Here is a 22,447-nt window from a genome sequence, read left to right as displayed (position 1 = left end):
ATTCATCATCGTTTTGTCTCCTCTGCAGTGGATAATAGTAGATTAATACTATTACATAAACTTTGGATGAAAAATTATGCCAATTTCATACTACCATCATATTATTCTACTTCTTAACCATGCTAAATTCTTGACTTTGAGGGTCACCATACACTCACTGTGGAAAGAAAAAAGAATAGGACTTACACCTCATTACTAAAAAATTAACATTATGAAAATCTTAGAATGTTTTCTTAAATATTCATAGAGATACATACCTTTTGTTTTGAAGTTTTCCATCAACATAGATAGCATCTTGAGTTGTATGCAAAGGATCATCTAAGCACATATGGGACACCAATTCAATATGTTAGTACATAAAATGGTTAACAATGAAGTTCTTTGAAATTACCTGATCGAGTTGTCTTTCTTCTAAGGTTTTGCCTTCTGTTTCAATTCTAGAATATTAGCATCTTGAGTCTAGGCATGTTTTTGAACCTTTTCCATTTGAAGTCTAAGGGATAGAACATCTTCACTTGATGTTGGATCCAATAAAGTCAGATTTATGTTCTTAAAGACCTATGAAGTTGACAGATCAAAAACTTTATTAGGATTTGGACCTAGGAACAAACCATGAACACGGCCATGCTTGTCTTCTCCTAATATTTGATTCAGTGCATCTCCTTTCCAAGCAATCTTTCCTTGACTAATGTCTACTAAATCTGGCCGCTCCACTAAAAATTCCTTTAAATTTCCCTAGAAATATCAGCGACATGAATTAAAATAATGTATAAAGAATCATTGTAGATAACCAAATATTTAGCATTTATAGTAAAATACCACATTTTCATTTATGTTTTTTCGCTTTTTGTCTGGTGTGTATGGATGTACAAAACAGCCCTGTGTGGGACCTTCTTTTCAGGATCTCTTTGCCTCTACTAAACATAAGATTGAATATCAAAGGCTTATTAATCATTGTATATGTATGAATGAAGAAGAGATGCACATAACTACAGTGTACAAATGCTTACCAATTCTTCTCTATTTTGAGCAAAACTCTTTGTTCTAGCTATATGTGTTGACGTCTTCTTTGTATGATTTGTCATGTTTGTTTCACTTATCTCCTATCATAGAATAAGGAAATATGTCAAAGCACTTTAGTTTCACAAATTGTTGAAAAGCTAATATGCAGGTACATGATAAATCAAACATGTATACATGTACCTTTGCTTTCAGGGTCATCCAATTATTGACAACTGCAATCCACTAATCACCAATCACACCTTCTAGAACACTGCTGCAATTAATTTCCATGCTCTTGTTCACATCAAAATAGAGTGACTTCATATTTGACTTATGTTGCCTCCATCTCTCTCCAATAGTTCGTAATATCCATTTTTCCATGCGAGAAGGGTAAAGGAATCTCATCTGTATACCAGTAACAAAAATCATACAGAAAAGATGAAAAACAAGGTGAAATGTTACAAGTTGACAAGAAAGTTTAAGGATGTACCTTCAGTTGCTTAATTATGCCCATCTTTTTTTGTTCATTGGTATTTCTTTCTCTCTTTCTTATCAGTAGTCCCAAGTCCCTGTAGCTCAAGCTACACAAGCACCCGTTCCTAGCGACCATGCCAAGAAATTTGCCTAGAACTCCAGCCTCATCACCAATTGGTTGATCAAGATCATGCAACAACAATTCTGAGACCTTTCGGAAGGCTCCAAATATCTTTCAGTTTTGTCCTCCCACACTTTGTTCTTTCTTTCTCCATTTTCATATGTCCAGTGTAACATTGTCATGTAAAAATCAATGTTCAATAGTAATTGGCACAAGATACTTTTTGGTAATTACTATTTAATAGCTAAGTAGTTACCTTGAACATTAACTTCAACATCATCACCACTCTCATTTAGGCTTCCTCCAGCAGCAGGTTGAAGTTCAGATGAAGCAACATCTTGCCCAGGGGATCTCTCTTTCCCAATCTTCTCCTTTGACAAATATTCATCTTGGCTTTGAATAATGCGGTTTCTTTTATGCCTTGCCATTTCTGTTGCACCATGGCATCAATGAAACATTAGTTAACATCTGAAATAACCATCTTTATTGAATAGCATCCTAGCAGAGAACTGAAATAGAGAACCTTCAACCCATTCCTCCTATTATTTATGTAGACTTGTGCGCTGCATTATTGCTACCACCACATCCTTTGTTTGTCTTTTGATGCAAACTTCTTTTCACAACTTCATAAAAAATGTATTGGAGCATGCAGGGCAATCTAAAGCCAAATAATCTCAGTAGAGATAGTCACAAACTTAGAATAAAAACATATTGAACCATAAATTTCGCACTAGTTAATGGAGGCATATGAATAGAAAAGACTACACATTCCAAATGCAATTAATTTTACCATACTCTCTATGCAATACCGTACACCTCTCTCTCAGAATACAACTAGGGCACCGATCAATTTGATTCTCTAGGACTTGAAACCAATCTAATGAATTGGTCGCAATAGGAAACAAGAATCATGCTTTGTTAATCAACGATTGGATGTAGAAAAGTACGCCGAGCAGAAAAATCAACTGATGGAGCAGTAAAAAAATCAGGAAGGAAAAAAACACAACAAATTAGCAGGGAAGGAGGCACGGAAGGGACTGCGTCAAAGCCTCAGCGGAGTAAAGCATGGGATCAAACCTATTGGACAAGAGGAGAGGATTCATGGTGCCGCCCACAACCGGCCAGATGCAGCAGAGATATGTATTTGTGCGATGGGGGAAGAAGAAATAACCCACAACCTTGTTGGCGTGGAATGAGGAGGTGATCAGATATTACAGGGTAGTTAGCAGATTGGTGAAATTCCTTTTATCGAGCCTTTTTCTACACATTCATCCCTAACCTCTATGAATGGTGGGGTCATGTACACACCCAACGTATTAGTAGGGCTTGGATTTTGTGATAGCCAAACAAAAATGATGGGGTGGTAGATTGACTAGAGAAAAAATTGTGGGAGATGAAAAAACAGAGGGAAACAAAGGCGGGAGTTAAAAAGCCATCAATTTTAATTAGACAAAATTACTGAATTTACTGAATTGTTGATTTAAATATAAAATTTTTCTCCATCCAAAGTTGTACAAATATTTTATAAATTTCTGAATATTTCATGCCAATGATCGTAATTTGATAAGTGACCCGTAGTGCCTTCAATAAAATGGGCATAACTTTTATATACGGACTCCGTTTTTTTATGTTTTTGACTCTATGGATATCTATAGAAAAAATTACATATGTGACATACGAAGAAGGAAGAGGGCTGAGATGGAGCTGGTTGAGTATTGTGATAGTGATCTTGCTGGAGATGTTGATGATCGAAAGAGCATCGCCGGGGTAGCTTTCTACTTCGGCGGCCACCTGATCACCGGGGTAGCTACTGTGGCATGTCAAGGCTTCTGGTTGGTGCGCCTAATTGCATATTTAAGAAAGGCAAGCGGTGAAGAAGTTCAAACTTCTGATCGATAACAAGGTGGCCATCTCATTGAGCAAGAACTTGGTGCATCACGGTAGAAGCAAGCACATTAATACAAGGTATCACTTCATTCGTGAATGCGTTGATGAGAAAAAGATAGAAGCCTAGTGCTACGTGTACGCTCGATCAACGGAAAGGGCTCCATCTAATCTAACATGTGTCATAAGTAACGGGTCGTAATATGACCTGTTCATTGACCCATCAGTGTCTCTTTCGTATGTTTTTTATATAGTGGCAGACGCATTTCAACGAGCACTCTGTGGGCGCTGTTTTTGCCACCGTCTACCAGTTCTCTTGCCCACACGGGTGAGCCCCTCCTCTCCCTTTTTTTCTTTTGACTCCGTCGTGACTGTGTGTAACCCGTGCCTGCCTTGGCGTAGCCTGACGATCACCGAAGCACCACAAATTGGTGAAGCTTCCCCGCCCTTCAAACCCCTCTTAAAACCTCCACCTCGCATTTCAACTTTTTATACTATGTACTATGTTTGTACTGTGTTTGCATTTCAACTTGGTGAAGCGTCTGCATCTGAACTGTGTTTCGCAAAAAAAAAAAAGACTATAGTGAATTCAACTTTTTGTATTCTGTTAATATTAAATTGCGGATCCTAATCAACTAGTCCATTTAGTTTTTGCGGTGGTGAAGGATGCTGCTCAGAAACATGGGATCACGTGGTCGATTCGCAAATGCTACAACATTAATTTTTCCCATTTTCAATTTTGGGCCCGTGTGTGGCTACTGAATGAAAAAAAAAAAGAAGTGTACCTGTAAGCATTCAGCCTCTCGACCTCTACAAGAAGAAAGGCGAACCATACCATTGGACTAGTTGTTCCTTCTGGCCAATATTGGTAATATAAACTAACTTATAATTTTTAAAGTAGATGCAACCAATTTCTTGCCCAATTTTACAGCTAAAACAATATAATTGTGTAGGCACAGTCATCAATTTTTCATAATATTGATAATTTTCACAACAAAAAAAGCACTTAATTCAAGATGAAATTAAATGTTGTTTAACAAGAGTTAAAATGAAATTACAGGTTATTAATCGTGCGATCCTTTGTTTTTGTGATTCGGAAACATCCATGCTTACACAATATAGCAGGAATTTTAATATACCTATATAAAGGTTGAGAGTATGCCTCACACGGTCACACCCGCAAAACTTTTCACATAGCACGCTTATTGAAGACTTCGAAACACATGTTCCGGATCATATCACAAAGTAAACACCCAGAAGACTACACAAAATGACCACTTGACAAACTGAAGGAAATGGTTCATGCGATGCAGCAACGATTGGTTGCCCGGCCAGGACCTGAAGAATACGAACATTTAAAAATAAACATGTCAGGTGCCGCATAATCTTAGCAAAATGGTATAATATTGAACTGTAGAAAAAAGGAAAAATATTGCAAAGCACTAGTTACACAAATTTATAGAAAAGCTATTTGCAGGTACATGATAAATCAAATTGTATCCATGTACCTTTGCTTTCTGGCTAATCCAATTATTCACAAGCGCAATCCACTGATTTTATATATTGGACACATAAATGACGCATGCCACCACAGAAAGCACAAATATACAATAATGTTTTTTATTTTCAGCAGTACCTAATAGTGAACTGTAGAAAAAAAAAAGCAAAAAAATCGAACCTTTTGGTGAGTTACTATGTTTCTTGATTGAAATTTGATCTAGGATCAACAGTTGTTTCCTCTATATCTCTTCTAATCCATATATGACTGTCACGGGCATTATCAGAAAGATCCCCAAGAGTACTAACATGATAAGGTTCACTTTCTACATCATTCCATTCTTCTCCCATTTCAAATACATCCCTAGGCTTCATCTTCATCACAATTGACCATCATGGATTTATATGGTCTTCGACATAGAACACATGGTCAACTTGACTAGCAAATACAAAAGGTTCATGCTGAATCTTATCACCAATGTGAATTTGATGTGAGAAATTCACAAGTGTGCATCCATATTTATCTATTTTCACTCCCTTTCCTCGAGTGACATCAACCCATTCACATTTAAACAACATAACCGGAAACTTTCCATAATAGTCTAACTCAATTATATCAAGTATCATTCCATAGTACATGACATCTCCAAGGATAGCGTTAGTATCACCTGCTGAAGCATAGCTTGATGTTTTTGCAATCACAACAACTCCACTGTTTTGAGTAACCTTATCATAATGCTTGGCTCTAAATCTGTATCCATGAATATTAAAGGCTCTTTGTCTTCTTGCTGCATCGATTGGACCCCGAGCCAACCATCTAATCTCTTCATCGATGCTATCGCTACCATTTTATTGCTCCAACTGCATGATCTATATCATCCAAAAATATAAATAAGAGGAATTCATTTTTTATACAAAAAATCATCATACTTATGTGTTCTCTGAACCAATTAGGAAAATTTGTATTCTGTATTTGCTCAATCATATTTGAGTTAGGCGATAGTTATGGTTTCTCCTTTTGAGATCAGCAGCATGCTCTCTACAGTGGAAATAAACATGATGTCAGTTAAAAAAATAGTATGTGATATGTTAATAGGTACAATAATCAGCACTTACTTGAAATATGGAATGACAACTTCACAGTTGTATAGCACATATCTATGTTCTTGCAATTTCTCTAAATCAATTAAAGTGAAACTAGATGGTTTTTCCAATGGTTTTCCTATTGGAGGAAACAAATAGGATTCATGTCCAATTCGGTTCGAGATTATTCCGATTCTCATCATTCCTTGATGGTTGATTATGCTTCATGGAGAAACCTTCTAGATACTTGGAACAAAACACCATAACCTCATCTGCCAAAAATGAATTTGCCATTGAACCCTCTGTATGAACTTTGTTGTGAACATATGACTTCAATTTACCTAGGTACCTGTAGCATATGGAAGAGGATCAATTTAGTAAGCTATATAATATATCACTTAATGCAAACATTGAAATTTTTAATAAGAAGAACCAGCACCTTTCAATAAAGTGCATCCATATATAGCAAACTGGTCTAGTAATCTTACATTCAATTGCTAAATGGACTACTAAGTGAATCATAACCGTGAAAAACCCAGGAGGAAATATCATCTCCATTTTTCACAGTGTAATTCTAATTGATTGTTCCAAACAGTCAAGTTCATAACATGAAGCACTTTTTAACATATTCCTTGAAAATAAGAAGATAACTCAAATAGTACTGTTATGATATCATCTGGAAGAACACCCCTCAAAGCAATAGGCATGAGTTGCTGCATTAGGACATGGTAGTCATGTGTTTTGAGACCATGAATTTTTCCTTTTGCACAATTTACCGATTTTGATATATTTCCCGAATAGCCATCAGGAACTTTTATGTCTTGAAGGACTTTACAAAATAATTGTTTCTCACTTTTAGACATAGTAAATCTTGGGTGGCAAGTAAAACTTGCTTGAAGCTCTATGATGTGGGTGGAGGTCCTCTCTGATGTTCATTTCTTTAAGATCTAGACGAGTTTAGAGATTATCTTTTGACTTTCCATCTAAATCTAACAGTGTACCATAAATATTTTTACACATGTTCTTCTCTATATGCATCACATCGAGATTATATCAAAGAAGATTATTGTCCCAATAAGGGAATGTGAAAAGACTACTTACTGCCTTATAGGTTTTTGACTTTTAAAGATCACCAAGAGCAATGATCTCATCCAAAATTGGATGCTTGTAATAGGTTATAGGTTCTGTTCCAAGCTCCGTGGTTCTATCAAAAGAATTTCTATCAAAATGAAATTTATGATCCGGAGGTAGAAACCGATGATGACCCATAAAACAAGATTTATACCTATGCTTCAAATGTTTGGTCTGTGCATTTTCACCACAAGGTGGACATGCAAATTCTCCATGCACCATATGAGAAGCAAGCATTCCCAAGGTTGGTAAGTCATTTATGGTCATTAGCACAACTGCTCGCAAATTAAAAGTTTCATTTCTTGATGCATCATATGTGGAAATGCCATTCAAAAATAAATCTTTTAGGTCATCCAAAAGTGGTTGGAGGAACACATGAATTTTATCTCCAGGACTTCTAGGCCCAGGAATTATTAATGACAACATAAGATAATGTTCTTTCATGCAAAACCATGGAGGTAGGTTATATATTACCAAAACAACTGGCCAACAACTTATTTAGAGCTTAACATCCCATATGGATTAAACGCATCGGTAGCCAAGCCAAATCGAATATTACGAGAATCAGATGTGATGTGTGGGAACCTTTCATCGAAGCTCTTCCATGCTGGGGAATCAGCTGGATGTTGTAGAGCACCATCCTTGATGCGCTCTTCATCATGCCATCGCATGAGAGGTGTTGTTTCTGTGCACATAAACAGACTTTTCAGCCTCTCTTTAACAGGAAAGTATTGTAATACTTTGCTAGGTGTTGCTTTCCTTCTTTGCTTCTCTGTTAATTTAGTTTTAGGTTCCTTATCTTTCCACTTAGAAGCTTTACAGGTTGAGCAAAAATCATCATCTGCCTTGTGTTTCCAAAATAGCTGACAGTTATTTGGGCATGCATGAATTTTTTCATAGCCAAGTCCAAATTTTGAGATAACTTTCTTTGCCTCATAAATTTTTTTGGGCAATTCATTTCCATTTGGAATTGCCATATGAAGAATGTCAAGTAGATCACCAAATGATTTATCTCACCATTTGTTCATGCATTTTATATTAAACAAAAGCACAAGTAAAGTTAGCTGTGATAATTCACATCCTGGCCATAAAGGCTTATCTAAATCTTTAATCAATTTATAAAATTATTGTGCTTCTGCATTTGGTCCATCAATAGGTGGATTCAGAAAATCCGAGTCATCAGTCATAGGTATGTCATCATACATATATCCAAATGCATCATTAATCAATTGCTGCATGTTAGCATGCCTTTCTTCATTCTGAGATTGTGGTTGCTAATCAGCAGTGTGTTGCACTGAAGGCTCACCGTGAAAATCCCATTCATCATAATTCTCAAGTATCCTATTGCATACCAACTGATCATAGATTTCAGCCCTCAATAGTAGAGTAGTATGCACGCATATATGACATGGGCAATAAACCTTGGTATCTACTGACTTATCTTTAAATGCACACTCAAGAAATCCTTCTACACCAGCTTTGTACCGACTAGATTCTTTAGGATAACGCAAAAGAACCTTGATGACTTCTAAATCCATCGTGAAACTATAAAAAAGCCAATTGTTAATTCTGTTTTAAGTAAATAACACTGCAAGTTTCTATGTATTTATTTCCATCATACAGATCTCAAGAGAACATGATTTTTTATTACTTAATGTATTGAAGTTACATTGCCACAACTAATTTGCCAAAGGCAGCACTTTAAAAGATTCTAACCTGGAATTGTAAAAGGCCAATGAATAGTTCACAAGTACCAGTGAAGGTTAGTCGACAAAAAATACACACGAAACGATATGCTATAAAGTACGTTCCAGAGTTTCATGTGTAGTTTTGTTATATACATGTCTAGATTTTAGTGTTGTTATATCATGATATTAGTTTGTCAGTCTTTATTCATGATTTATTTAGGAATTAAGTTAAATTTAAAGTGTGTTCTTATCCAACACTAGTAGAGTACTCGTGCTAACGCTATAGTTTCTAAGCTTACCGACATATATTATATTTCAACTTAACACAACTTGAATACTTAACGATTAGAGGAGCAATACGTAATGTGTCTACAAGAAAAATAAGATATATATCAAAATTATTTAAAATAACCTCATCCCATCAGCAAGTATCGAGTAATATTTAACTAACGATTGAACATTTCGATGAACCTAATCTTCTTGCGACATTTTCCTCTAATGCACATTAACTTAAACACAAACTAAGAGGTTTCTATACTCCGTACTTGGCTCATATCTATGCAACCGCAAAACCATCATATTCAAGTAGTACTGTCTGAGAAACCAATGCAAGGGGTGCAGATCAGGATGATCATGTAGCTGCAATACTTGTTAACTCGCATGGTTAGGGTCGAACTGCACCTCTGCTTTGACTTGCCTCCTTGACCGTGGGGCAACCCTATTATGATTAGTGCACTGTCATATCAATTTCATCCAAACCCTTTTATGATTAGTTTGCTTCTCTTGGCTACATTATTAAAACAAGTGGACATGCAGGGAAAGCAGAGATGAATCCAAAAACTATGCGATGCTTTTGTGTGTAGTTACATTCATGATACATAATCAGATATGGCTCAAAAATATAAAATGATATCTAGAGTCATGGAAATATACAAGCTCTACGAATATAACAGAGTATGTTCAGTCCTCCATGAGTAGCTACTATATATTTGCATACTCATGAGCAGGGATGAACAAAGCTGGTACTAAAATCACAAACCAATTACCTCATTATCGATGTAAAGAATAAAGGATCCCCTATCAGGAGGGCCCACACTGGCAAATGCCAGATGGCAATAGATATTTTCAAGATCGTGGACTACCGTGGGACCAGGTGGGGCTCGCGCAATCAGTCCCCTGATCGCAGAAGGAAACCCTGTGACCAGCCCTCGCTGGTCACGAGGCAGGTACTCACCTAACTAGTCTAATCTTATTTAATGTTATCCACTCTAATATTTTGCTTCCCCATGCACCTCCTCCTGACAAGCAAAGTCATGGCTAGTGCAGAAGTGCAGCGACTAGTCGTCCTTTAGACCCTGTCCCATCAGCCGACCGACACCACACCTGCCTGCAAGGTTACCATAGCATTTAATGCTACTGGATGTAGCGTTGATAGAACAATTGTCCACAATGAGCAAAAACAAAATTAAATGGTACCAATTCCTTTAAAAATAGAAGAAATAAGTCCAAAACTTAAAAAAAATGGTCATACATTAACACTAATTAATTTCAATAAATTATTGTACAAGAAGAGCAAACGTTATTCAAAACATGTTTACAAGTAACAACTACAACATCACTAAACCTATTGTTTGCTACCCTCAGTCTGTGCCACTACCCCGGCACTGACAAAGTTCATCATCCTGTTTGCGGGTGTCATAGTGGTGCTTGGAGCAGCTGGTGGTGTCGAGGATGGTTCAGGAGCTAGTTGCCTTTGTAGGGCTGCTATCTCATCCTCAAGGATGCTACCATGCTTCAAAGTGTCAACTGCCTCATGCAAGTTTAGCCTTTTATCCCTCTGCATCAACTACTCTAAGAGTATGAAATATGTTTGCACAACAAAGAAAATCAGTATTGAGCCTGCAATACAAGGATGTTTGTTCATGCCAAACTACATATTGAAGTTGATATGTGTGACATACCTGATTTCGACTAGCAGCCACTGTCTATTTGAACATGCAAGAGTCAGGTCAAATAGTCAAATAATTAAAAATATATGGGTTTCAAATATATCACATAAAGTCATTGATTTTCCCCACTCCACATAGAATGTAAATTTAGACGGTTAGCACACATGCAACAAACTTTTGTCACTAACCCAAAATATTATAAAGAAGTAATAAGTAGTAACTGGCAATAGATCAATTCCCTCAAGTTGTGTTTAAGATAGTTCTGGTCATCTTTCGAGAGATCCAGGGCAACCTACACAATAAACAAGCAAGTAAAGAGAAATTCAGTGCAAGCCTTGCACAACAACTGGAGTCAAACAAGCTGAATAGCAACATTGCCATTTGCAGGAACAGAACGGAGAGAAAAGTCTCTAATTTCTGGGAAATCCAACGTACTCTTATTGTGATACACGCTTGGAAGGACGTATAGCAGCAAGCTCCTTCCCTCTCTAATCCGTAACTAAGCTGAGGAATTTGCAGAAGAAGTCAGAGTGGGAGCGAGGCGGAGAGAGGATGGGAGCGGAAGGGAAGGGGTTCAACATACGTGCTTGGCGAGGAGCTCGCGCTCGACATCCCTAGCGGCAAAGAAGGGGTCGTTGGGGGCCAGCTGCCGCCACTCGAACCCCTAGAACCCTAGCTCCGGGCCTATCACTGTCGCCACCTTGGACGCCTCGACCTCTTCCTCCATGGCCTCCAGCTTCTGCAGCATCCTGTGGATCAGGTCCGCCAGCCAGTTCTGCTCGTCGTGTGCGAGAGAGAGAGAGAGAGAGAGAGAGAGAGAGAGAGAGAGAGAGAGAGAGATGGGCCACAAAGGAAGGGTCCAGCGCAGGGTGAGGGAGGGGGAATGGCGGCTTGATCGGCACTTTATCGCTCGCAGCCAGAGAACGGAGGTGGATCTTGGTCGGGGACTGGTATTTTCAACAAAACCACTGGTTGCGTTAAAATTGTGAGAGACGTGACATTTGATGAATCTAATGACTCCCAAGTGGAGCAAGTTGATCCTAATGTGCTAGGTGACGAAGAAATATCAAGCGAAGCAATCAAGAAGATGGCAATTGGTGAAATTAAGCCTTTAGAGCAACAAAAGCTTCAAGAGACTCAAAATGATCAAAATCAACCATCTTTATCAATGCAAGTGGAACCATCAACATCAACTCAAGATCAAGACGACAAACGACCACAAGACCAAAATCAAGACTATGAAGACCCAAATAACTTTTTGGATGATGAAGTGGGAGATATTCAACATCAATCTCAAGTTTCACACCCGCGCGTTCATCAAAGCATCCAAAGAGATCACCCCGTGGATAATATACTTGGTGATATACAAAAAGGGGTAACTACTCGTTCAAGAATTACAATTTTTTGTGAATTTTACTCTTTTGTTTCCTCTTTGGAGCCTTTGAAGGTAGAAGAAGCTTTTGATGATCCGGATTGGGTGATGGCCATGCAAAAATTGAACAACTTCAAAAGAAATGAAGTTTGGTCCTTGGTGGAAAGGCCAAAGCAAAATGTGATTGGCACAAAATGGGTCTTTCGCAACAAACAAGACGAAAATGGGATAGTAACAAGGAACAAAGCTCGATTGGTTGCTCAAGGATTCACTCAAATCGAAGGTTTAGATTTTGGTGAGACTTATGCTCCCGTAGCTAGGCTTGAGTCAATTCGTATATGATTAGCCTATGCTACTCACCATGATTTCAAGCTGTATCAAATGGATGTGAAGAGTGCATTTCTCAGTGGACCAATCTCCGAATTAGTATATGTGGAGCAACCGCCCGGCTTTGAAGATCCCAAACATCCCGCACATGTTTACAAACTCCATAAAGCGCTCTATGGGCTAAAGCAAGCTCCTAGAGCATGGTATGAATGCCTTAGAAATTTTCTTGTCAAAAAAGACTTTGAAATAGGCAAAGCCGACTCTACTCTTTTTACCAAGAATGTTGATAATGATTTATTTGTTTGCCAAATATATATCGATGACATTATATTTGATTCTACTAATCAAAATTTTTGTGAAGATTTTAGTAGGATCATGACAAAGAGATTTGAGATATCTATGATGGGAAAATTGAAGTTCTTTCTCGGATTTCAAATCAAACAACTCAAAAAAGAAACCTTCATTTGCCAAACAAAGTATATCAAATACATGCTCAAGAAGTTTGACATGGAGAATGCCAAACCGATCAAGACATCTATGCAAACTAATGGACATCTTGATCTCAATGGAGAAGGAAAAAGCGTGGATCAAAAGGTATATCGTTCCATGATAGGGTTCTTTGCTTTATCTTTGTGCATCTACGCCTGATATCATGCTTAGTGTGAGCGTGTGTGCAAGATTTCAAGTCGCTCCAAAAGAGTGTCATTTAATGGGCGTTAAGAGGATTCTTCGATATTTAGTTCATACACCACAAAATATCCAAAATTTCACTTTTGTGTGATAATGAGAGTGCCATCAAAATAGCCAACAATCCCGTACAACACTCAAGAACCAAGCACATAAACATTAGACATCATTTCTTGAGAGACCATGCAGCAAAAGGGGATATCGATATTCACCATGTGAGAACTGAAAGACAACTAGTCGATATCCTCACTAAGCCACTAGACGAGCAAAGGTTTTGCAAGTTGAGAAGTGAATTAAATATCCTAGATTCTTGAAACATGGCTTGAACTATTGCATACATTTACTTGTTATAGATTTGTAGCTTTCTTAGCCAGGAGTTTGCGAAAACTGCATTTTTGAGTGATTTTCTCAAAATTATTTGGTTCTTTGATCTCTCGATCATGATTTGTAATTTGTGATCATAGTTATGTAATGATGCTTGTTGGCTGATCACATTTAGCAAATTAGTCCTTTATGTCCAACGGTTTTCTCCTGAAAAATTCCTCCCCAAATTTCAGCCTTCAATCTATTCTGTAACAGTTCCAGGGGCCGGAACCGAACGCTTTGGGCCATCGGATTTGACGAAACTATGTGAGAAAAGATCTGAGCGCTTCATTTTGAGGAAGCAAGATTCCTGTGTGCACAGATTGGGGTGGATGGAGGAAAGGTCATCTGTGTGAGGGCAGAAGGTTGTGTAGACGTAGAAAAGAGTTGAACTTGTGCATTATATAGGGTGAAAATGCATCTAGGCCCCCTAAGTGGGTTTTGGCTTATTAATGACAAAACGATTAAGGATCTAATATGTTTATCTAAGTCATGAACAGGTTTAAGTCTTAGTTGAGAAGACATATGACATTTGATGCCCGTCGAAAAGAAAGGAGAAGAAACTAGGAGTACTCAATAGGATTTAAATTCTTTTATTTTTGAAATTGAGTCTAGGATAGCCGCTCTATTAAGAGTGTTGCATTTGATTACTTGATTAGTGTCTCAATGCTCAAGATATCCTTTAGAACCAACAAGTTGAGAGACACACTCATCCACGGACATCGGGTTAGTTTTGCAAAGTTCACTGAGTCCGGATACTCCGGTGTTTACCGGATACTCTGGTACTCAGTATTTAGTCTGGAGTCTCCGAGGTAGACTCCGGCAGAGGGTGCTCGGTTCCGATTTATTTTTGTCGAAAAAGACCAGAGTCTCCGGTGTTCACCGAATACTCCAATGGTTGGTGAGTTTTAAGGCCGGAGTCTCCCTCGGAGACTCCGCCAAAGGTCAATCGGTTAAGTATTTATTTTTATTGAAAAAGACCGGAGTTTCCGGTGTTCACCGGATATTCCAATAGGAGAAAATATTTTAACCGGAGTTTTCGAGGGAGACTCCGGCAGGGGTGTCTCAGTTAGCATTTATTCTTTTTGATAAAAAAACCGGAGTCTCCGGTGTTCACTGGATACTTCGGTACCTGGAGAGGCCGGAGGGTCCGGCAAGTCTCCGGACTTAGTCTTTTTGAAAGCCCTGTCAGGACCGGAGACTCCGGTAACTTAACAGAATTGTAACGGCTAGTTCTGACTCGTTCTGTGACCGTTCTGACGCCGTTTTTGGATTTAGGGCCGGATACTCTGGTCAGGTTTGACAGAACAGTAACTGCTAGTTTTTTAGAGAGGGCTATAAATACTCCCACACACCATGGCATTAAATGCTTGCTGTTGCTGGTGAACTCTAGACTCCTTGAGCATTTTAAGAGCATTCAAAGTCCCTCCAACCATCTCTAGTGCAAAGTTTGCAAAATTTAGTGAGTTTGGGTTTGGAGTGAGATTAAGCCACTTGAGCAATTGAGTTCTTCCTCGAGCATTCGCTGTGATCTTTACTCTTGAAGATTTGTGCTTCTAGACGGCAAGACGTCGCCCGTAAAGCACCCAATCTTTGTGGAGTGCCACGGAAAGTTTGTAATCAACTTCGAATTGAATAAGGAAATTCTAGCTTGATCTTTGTGGTCGCTAGAAGAGGATAGGGTTGGAAAAGACCCAGCTCTTTGTGAGCTCCTCAACAGAGATATAGGCACTTCTTTGTGAGGTGACCGAACTCTGGGATAATCTCTCGCGTTCTTATTTGTGCAATTTACTCAATCGTGTGAATTTGTGAATTTACATATAAGTTGCCTTAGTGATCATTCTGTTAGTATTAATTGTTGTTTTAGCTCTGTGATAACTAGTAGACATAGCTACAACTTTAGATTCTAGCTGCTCGCTTTAATTCGAAGTTGTTCTTGATTTCCTGTATAGACCGGACACACCGGACTAGACCGGATAACTCCGGACCAGACCGGAGTATCCGACCTTCACCGGAGTATCTGACAGATTTAATCCGCTATTTTAGTTTTAATTTTCAAAAAATTCTATTCACCCCTCCCCCTTGAGGCACTTTCATAGGGGTATAGAGGCAGTCTCATCACGGAAAACAAAGAAATCGAACACATGAAGTATAATTGAAGCCTGGACACACGTAGGAGGTAAGTATAACTATTGGCAAAAAATTGGCAGGCTATTTTTCCACCGAACTATATGGTCTGTTTGGAACATGTGAATTTTTACGTGAATTTTCTAATTTTTTGGGTAAACAATAATTTTTTCTATTCTATGCCAAATGCCAAATGGGCCGTACCTAGGGTTAATTAATTTTTTTATCACTCTGGTGGATGATATATTCCAAAAGACATTCACTTGAGCTGTTGTGCCAAAATGTTACCTGGCCCCAAAAAAACCTTCCTCATTTGTCACTTTGAGGCCTTTTCCTTGCTACGTGGCATTCCCCTCTACCGATGTGGATATTCACTGAAAATGATCACTCTGGCCCCCTCCCTCTCTCTCTCTCTCACAGTTCTCCCTCACATCTGCCACTGCAGTGGTCTTGGCTGCCCTCCCCAACTACTTAAGGGCTCCTCAATGTCGAACGTCACGGCCAAGCTCACGCCACTAAGGAACCGGAGGGTGGTGTGGAGTCACCAATGAAGTTGCGGTGAAAGTCAGGCTCTCGGGCTCCACCGTCATGCCAACTGGAGGATGCGGATTGTGGCAGCACTGAAGTGAAGGATTTGCTCGTGAAGGGGCACCTATGTCGAACGTCATGACCGGGCCCACGCCACCGGGGAATCAGAAGACGGTGGTGGAGTCGCCAAAGAAGTTGCGACGAAAGTCAGGCTCCCGCCCTGGCGAGCCGTGGCACAACCCTGCCCAAGTGTTGAAGAAGTGCCAAAAGGGGGTGCCATCCACGACGACGTGAGTGGCAACGAAGCCAACAAACATGGCATCGTCGTTGAGCACGGTGAGCTGGAAGGACGTGAGCGGGCAGTCGTGGCCGTGGTAGCTCACCATTCAGTCCATGGGGAACATGCTGTTTGTGATCGTGGTTGACACGTCGGCATCGGGCACAAGGAAGTCGATGCGCGACAAAGTAGGGTCGACCACGTGGTAGAAATGAGAGAGAGAGATGTGAGGAAGAATTGAGAGAGTTGTAAGGGAGAACTATAAGAGGGGGGGGGTAAAGTAGTCATTTCTAGTGAATATCCATATCGACAGGGACAAAAAAAATAAAAAAATACCATGTGGTGAGAAAAATGCTCTAATGTGGTAAATGAGCAAGTTTTTTATGGCTTAAATGGTATTTTGGCACAACAACTCGAATATATGTCTTTTGAGAATGTACCATCCGCTAGAATAAAAAAAATTAACCCCCACACTTATCTATCTGCAACTGTGAGTCTGTGACCCATGCATTTTTCTTCCGCTCTTACTTCAGGCCTGTAAGATTGCAATTATATGTCTTAAAATTGATAAATCTTTAATAATATATCTAAAGTTAATCATTTGTTTTTATCATATATATTACAAGAACTAGTTTATAAGAAAACTTAGTATTTACTTCTCTTATCCATAAGAAATTTTATTATATAAAATATATTATTAAAGATTGATCAACTTATTATCAAAAGTTGATCGATTTCGGACCTATAATCAATTTTCCCAATGGAAGACAAAGCCCCGAATTTTCTTCCTCCGGTTCCAGCCCATCGATCGGATCTCCCTAGATGGCCGCCTCCGTCCTACCGACGCTGCTGCTGCTCCTAGTCCTCGCCGCCGTCGCGCCGGGCCCCTCCAGCGCGCGCCACGTGATCACCTTCGCCCCCTCCCGCGGCGTCGCCCCCGCGTCGCTCGCCTGGGACCCCACGGCCCAGCACTTCGTCGTCGCCGGCGGCGGCGACGCCGTGCTCTCCGTCTCAGACGCCGGGGTCACGGAGTCGATCCTCTCCTCCGGCGCCTCCGCGGTCGCCGTCGACGACCGCCGGCGCCGCCTCCTCGTGGCGTCCGCGGGCTCCGTCTCCGTCTTCGATCTCCGCTCCCCGCGCCCGCACCGACTCATCCTCTCCGCCCCGTTCCCGGACCCCTCCCATCCCGGCGGCATCGCCGTGGACCCGCACACCGGGAACGCCTTCCTCACTGTGGGCGCCCGAATCTACAAGCTGTCCACCGAGGGCGACCTCTCCCCGCTCCCTTCCGCACCGGCATACGGCTCCGAGCCCCTGGCCTCGCTCACCGCGCACGTGAGCCGGGGGTTCCTGCTCGTGGGCCAGACCAGCACGGGCCACCTCCTCCGCGTCGACATGGAGGACGGCGCCACGAAGACCGTGTCGGGCGCCTTCACGCCCCCCACGCCGGTCGCCGTGGCGGTCCGGAGCGACGGGGCGGTGGCGGTGGGCGGCGCGGCGGTGCTGCGCCTCGTCGTGAGCAACGACGGGTGGGCGTCTTTCGGGGTACGGGACGAGGCGGCGCCTGACGGCGCCGTGGTCGCGGTGGCGGTGCGTGAGCGGAGGCGGGTGTACGCGCTGGTGGAGGCCGGTGCGTTGGACGGTGGGAGGGAGTGGCGGATCGAGGAGGTGTCGTGGAAAACGGAGTCCGAGGGGGAGATGGTTGTGGTCTTCCTATTCGTCGGCGCCGCCCTCGCCATCTTCATGTTCTGGAGGTTCCAGATGCGGCAGCTCGCCGGCAACATGAGCAAGAAGATCAGATAACAAATGCAATGCCTCCTTCCTTACTTTGTTTTGGAAGGAATATTAATTTCTTGGTTTTGTTCTGCATTAGTTGGTCTACGTAGATACTTGTGGATTAGACACGTTACTTATTTATGACTGTGGATCTGTGATCTTGCTGCGTTAGTTCTTGTTAAGGCACAATTCTGGAGTACTGATTCTCCTGATTGGCAATTGTACTTGCAAAATTATACAGTGTAATGGAAAAAAGTCGCACTGCAGTTTTGTTATGTTGATGAATTTCATTTGGTGTAATAAACTGATGGTGCTCTGATAATTTGTGTGTCCTATTCAAAGATTCTATAGTTTATGATTTGCCATTTGGTATTATAGATAGCCTTGGAGGAGTGTAGTATGCATCAAGTGAAAATTTTCTGTTGTGTAACTGGCCGTCATAGGCATATCTGGAACCCTGGAGAGCATATACATCTGGTTTTGGGGGGCAAGCTGTAGCTTTGCCAAGGTTCTCATAGATGGGAAAATATGAGTTCATAAATTATTTTAGGCAAACACATTTTATGCTGTCTTACATATACAAATTAGACTAATACTATGGTTTCTCACTCTCATGATAAATGGCTTGTGTAGCTTATAACCAAAACCAGCAATGCTTACTTCTCAGGCCTATTTAGGGGTACAACTGCATGCGCGGTTTGCTCAAGTTCACCAAGTGTCTCAGACGTTTTCGAAATATCCACCTCCGGAATGGCCAATAACGATAGCAAAGGTGTACCAGATTCTTTAAATTTTATTACCAAAGCGGTGAATTCCGGTATTATATAAAAAAATCTTTTTCAAACTCTTAAAGATTTGTTTGGAATATACTCCCTTCTGTCACAGGTGGTTTTTGACATAGATACTGTCATCAAAATGCAAATTTGATTGTAATATCTAGAATTCACTGAGATCATACATCATAGTGTTATGATAGAGCTTTTTGAGAACACTAATTTAAATATTTATAGAGATATCGCACCCCAAGTTGAATGCATTTTTCCAAACGTTCTCTTGATTTTCACATGAGGACAACGGAATTTTGCAAGAAAAATGAAAATGAAAATGGGTGTATGCTCTCAAATAATACTATCCAACTGGGCCTATCGAGCTGCCCTAGTTACGGCCCGACCTAATTGGTCAATTAAGTTTTGTGGGTTGTATCGTGTCGGCCCGCGTGTCACAGCCTCGACCCATGGCACGACCTGCAAAACTATTGTGTCGTGCCGGGTCGGCCCGGGCACGGTGGCTCGGTCGGCCTGGCAACATGGTGTGCCCCGGTGGCACGGTGTGGCCCAATGGTGCGGCGTGGCATAGAGGCCCGACAGCGCATGGCCAGCACGTCAGGCATAGAGGAGGCACGAAATTAAAAAAAAATAAAAATAGAAAATAGATAAAAATGAGTTTTATTGATTGGTTGCTTCATTAAAAATCTTTCTATTAAAAGAAAAAAAAAAGAGTACAATCTATACTCTAAAAATTACATAGTTTAATTAGACACCTAGAATTTTGCTTGCAACATTTAATATGCTTCCTCAAGTGCCATGTTCCATTTGTAGACCTAACACCTATTTCACTGATGCATATATTACACTTATCAAATCTTACATGTTCCTGTTAATTTCTCTAAAGAACTTTTTAAAATGTTACCACATAAATGAACATACACGCGAGCTCTCAGTGTCTTGATTCATGAATGGGAAGATGTAATTGATTTGTTAAAAAAGAGAGATGAGTGGGCAGGTGGCCGATGAGATCACCGGAAGTTTAAGAATTAGGATGGTGGCTACTAGCTATTTATAGGCCAAGAGAGAGGTAAGTGGTGGCGGGTCGCTTTCGAAAAAAATAAAGAAATTAGAAATAACAAGGACACATAATCAATTCCAAAAATGAGCTTTATTGATAGGTTGTCTCATTAAAAAAAATTCTAGCAAAGGAAAAAAAGTACAATCTAGCTTAGAAAATTGAAAATTATATGTTCTCATCAACATCTAGATACAAATTTTTGAATGAATTTTCAAGCTCAGTGTTCTTCACAGTGTGTTGTATTTACTCTTCAGCTTGTTCCCAGTCTTTTACTATAGTGAGTATTTCTAACATCTCACTTGTGAGACTTGCTTTTCTATCTTCGATTATCCTTCAAGTAACATTGAAGACAGCCTTCAAAGAAACTGTAGATACGATGACCGTTAACAAATTGTGTGCTAACAATGAAAGTATTGGATAATTCGTCTTGTGTTCATGCCACCATTGTAGTATGTTAAAATTTTCTTGTTCATGACTGATAACATCGTTGTCGATGAATGTTGTTAGCTCCCCTCCAGATGCTAGAATTCCGGTGCTTGTAGACGATCATGATGAAGAGCCTGAAATTCTTGATGAAGAGCCTCCCCTAAATATTTTCCTTCACATTATCGTCTTCTTACTTATTATGGGTGCTAGTGGAGGTCGTTACAGGCGAACTCTGGAATATTTTGTTTCATATTTACTATAGACATCGAATAACTTAAAACGAATATTATTATAATAAGTAGAATAATCGAGCAAGAGTATCACCTAGAATCGTTATAACTCTACAGAAATCTACAATTTTTACTCTAGGATATAAAATAAAAGCAAATGCATATAACAAAAGAATTTGTTTCTAATATTTTAAAATTTTATATTTCATAGGAACTACATAATCTCTTAGAAGATTGTCATTTTCATAGGAGTTTAAATGAGTATCAATTTCAATAATATTATGCACTATTAAATAAGATGTTGACTAATAAACTCCTGACAAAGTCACAATTGAATCATAAAAAAAATTCAAGAAACTCTAATATCCTTTCAGCAACATATCAATGTGCTTATGTGAGTAAAGTTTGACCCCATGCTGATGGTAGTATGTATGAATAAATACATAAAATGTGCTCTTATATGGTAGAATATTTTTTATATCAAGAAAGCAAAGTTCCATCTTACCGGCATGTCCACAATAAACTTACGTAGATGCACATCCATTGTAACACAATACTGCTTATATATTACAATTCGTTGATTAGAGGAGTTCACAAAAGATATTGCAGTAAAAAATCGTTTAGGTACTGCTCTAAGCTCTTCAAACCAGATTTTACTATAAGATTGATAATATGACAAATACAACATTGATGTAACCAGAAAGATTCAGCATATGTACTAAACAATGATGTAAGAATATCTATTACTCTAGAGTTTGCACCAGCATATTTAAAGTGATAGAAAATATTTTATTTGTGAGCCCAAAGTCTTCAACTACTTGAGATATTTTTTAGCAATATTTTCACCGGTATGCATATTGTTAATTAACCAGAAACCTATTATTGTATTTTCTAGTTCTCAATCGTTATTAACAAAATGAGCAATCACACTAAGATAATCCTCTCTAGCCCTACATGTCCATATATCCGAGGTCAAAGCAACTAAAAATGTACATGTTTGTAACATTTCTTTAAGCTTGATATGACACGTATTATAATAGTTTACCATATTTCTAGTAGTTTTCTGTCTAGAAACATGTGTGAACCTAGGATTATAAGCTTCGTTAATGTAATCTTCAAATACAACAGACTCACCGATGTTGAGTGGTAGATCCGCTCTTACAATGAAGCGGTATAACTCTTTTCGAATATTAGCGAAGTCATACTCCCAATGACGAACAGAGCCGTCGAGGTTATACTGCAGCATCGCCTGTTTCATAGCTGCTCCACTCTTTCACTTGCAAGTTACGGCGTGCCTCTTCAAGTGTCCTGTTCTACCTGAAGATTTCGCAGATAATTCATGTTTACAAATATAACACCTAGCATATCTGACACTTACCCCGTCTTCCTCTCTGTAGATTCTTTCGAAGTCTTGCCAAACTTTAAAAGTAGTGGCTCTTGATCTTTTGGAATCGGTGCTTGTTGACATGTGTACATTTGTAGAGTATGATGATGAAGGTGCTGCTGCATGTGAACTAGCTGAAGGTTCACCGTCAGGTCCTTCTTCATTTGCAGCACTATTATCAAAGGGGTCGTAGTCCCCTGAGAGTCATTGAAGAAAAAAATCATGATCGATGGACCTATCATGATCATGATCATCGGTGTCCATGAACAATGTCGA

The 22,447-nt window shown here is 39.7% G+C and overlaps 1 protein-coding gene across 1 annotated transcript; it reads left to right on the top strand.

The window, feature by feature from the left end:
- The first annotated feature begins 17,256 nt into the window (after positions 1–17,256).
- LOC133906663 (uncharacterized) lies at positions 17,257–18,600 on the top strand. The gene has a single exon (XM_062348630.1). The coding sequence runs from the start codon at positions 17,333–17,335 to the stop codon at positions 18,311–18,313; it is 981 nt and encodes a 326-aa protein (XP_062204614.1). The 5' UTR covers positions 17,257–17,332; the 3' UTR covers positions 18,314–18,600.
- The last annotated feature ends 3,847 nt before the right edge of the window (positions 18,601–22,447 follow it).

This window comes from Phragmites australis, chromosome 2 (genome assembly GCF_958298935.1).
Source record: "Phragmites australis chromosome 2, lpPhrAust1.1, whole genome shotgun sequence".
Classification (NCBI taxonomy): domain Eukaryota; kingdom Viridiplantae; phylum Streptophyta; class Magnoliopsida; order Poales; family Poaceae; genus Phragmites; species Phragmites australis.
The sequence above is the reverse complement of the archived record's forward strand: the minus strand, read 5'-3'. Positions and strand labels throughout refer to the sequence as shown.

Coding starts and splice junctions, on each gene's coding strand:
- LOC133906663 (XM_062348630.1), top strand. CDS start 17,333: ATGGCCGCCTCCGTCCTACCGACGCTGCTGCTGCTCCTAGTCCTCGCC.